Source organism: Trachymyrmex cornetzi, unplaced genomic scaffold, assembly GCF_001594075.2.
Source record: "Trachymyrmex cornetzi isolate Tcor2-1 unplaced genomic scaffold, Tcor1.1 C3901556, whole genome shotgun sequence".
NCBI lineage: Eukaryota > Metazoa > Arthropoda > Insecta > Hymenoptera > Formicidae > Trachymyrmex > Trachymyrmex cornetzi.
Window position 1 is genome coordinate 1 of NW_017295181.1, and position 1433 is coordinate 1433.

Sequence of the window (1433 nt, forward strand, 5' to 3'; positions counted from 1 at the left end):
AGAATTGTAGGAGGAAGACGTGCCTATCCAGGTGAAATCCCATATCAGGTAAGCCAGTAAAACATTCTTGATCAATATTATTAATTTTAATTTTATTAATTGCTTAGGTTTAAAAATATATCCTGAATTTTTTGAGTTTGGTCGAGGAATTAATTAACTACTTTCATTCAGCAATTTAAAGCTGACAATATCATTTGTAAGGTTAGATGTATATTAATAGAAATTTTTATATTCTTCTGCATAACATGTGTGTGTGTGTGTGTGCATTTAATAATTCAGGTTTCTCTGCAAATTGGAAATAACTTTCATTTATGCGGTGGAGTTATAATTGACAAGTATTACGTGCTAACCGCTGCTCACTGTGTATTTGAGTAAGTAGGAAAATCTCAAGAAACACTTCGGAAAAATAAACTATACATCTATATATATGTATATATATACAGGATGTTTAACTTAACGGTCCGCACGATTTTTTAGACATTTTTGACAGTAAAGAGAAAAATTTGAAAGATTAATTATCTATTTTATGCAGGCTACAAAATGCGACAAAAAATTAAAAAAATTTTTTTCATAAAAAAATGAAAGCCATCTTGAATTTTTTAAATAGTACCATACAACTTCTTTCTTAATATTATAGAGGTTTTCAATACGAAATTAAATCACTATCGAAATTTTGTTTATTAATGTTTTATTGATTTTATTGCATATCTTATTACATTAATACATAATATGTATATATCATAAATATCCATTTGTGTACATTTCTAATCAGAGATGTATGTGCTGCTGTTACAAATGTTGCATGTCTGATATCAATAAAATCATCAAAACATCAATAAAAATGACTTCCTCGATGGTCGAGTTAAATTCACCTTGAAGACCCCTACAATATTATGGAAAAGAATTATATGTTCTTTAAAAAATTTAAGTTGTCTGTTATTTATGAAAAACATTTTTTATATTTTGTTCATAAAATGTTTTTCATCGCATGTTATAGGTTGTATAAAATAAATGAATATTCATCTTTCAACTTGAAGAGTCTGAAAGTGTCTAAAAAATTGTGCGGACCGTTACGCTGAACACCCTGTATAAAAAAAATGCTCCTTGTAATATTCTTTACAGTGCATACCCTTCGGAGTTTTTGGTCATTGCGGGAACAACAGATCTACGAAAACCGCATTCAAGGCATCTGGTTCAGTCTATTTTCGTACACGAAGGGTTCGGTACATCTTTCACCGATGATATCGCTTTACTTAGGGTAACGATAACATGTAGTATAACAACATTCATTCCATATAATTTCAATTAAATTGTGAATTAAGCAATTATATTGTAAATTAAGACTACGCAAAAAAGTATACAAAAGATTCATTTTCAGCTTCAAAAGCCATTAAAATTTTCTTCTCGGATATGTCCTGTCGATTTACCGAAAC

General features: G+C 29.0%; 1 protein-coding gene across 1 annotated transcript; it reads left to right on the forward strand.

Moving 5' to 3' along the window:
* Nucleotides 1-3: 3 nt before the first annotated feature.
* On the forward strand, nucleotides 4-1429 carry LOC108764183 (chymotrypsin-2-like; the record flags this gene model as incomplete). The annotated part of the gene is made up of 4 exons (XM_018512320.1): nucleotides 4-48; nucleotides 280-371; nucleotides 1123-1258; nucleotides 1379-1429. Coding segments are annotated over 4 exons (324 nt in total), but the record flags the coding sequence as incomplete, so codon positions are not given.
* Between the last annotated feature and the right edge of the window lie 4 nt (nucleotides 1430-1433).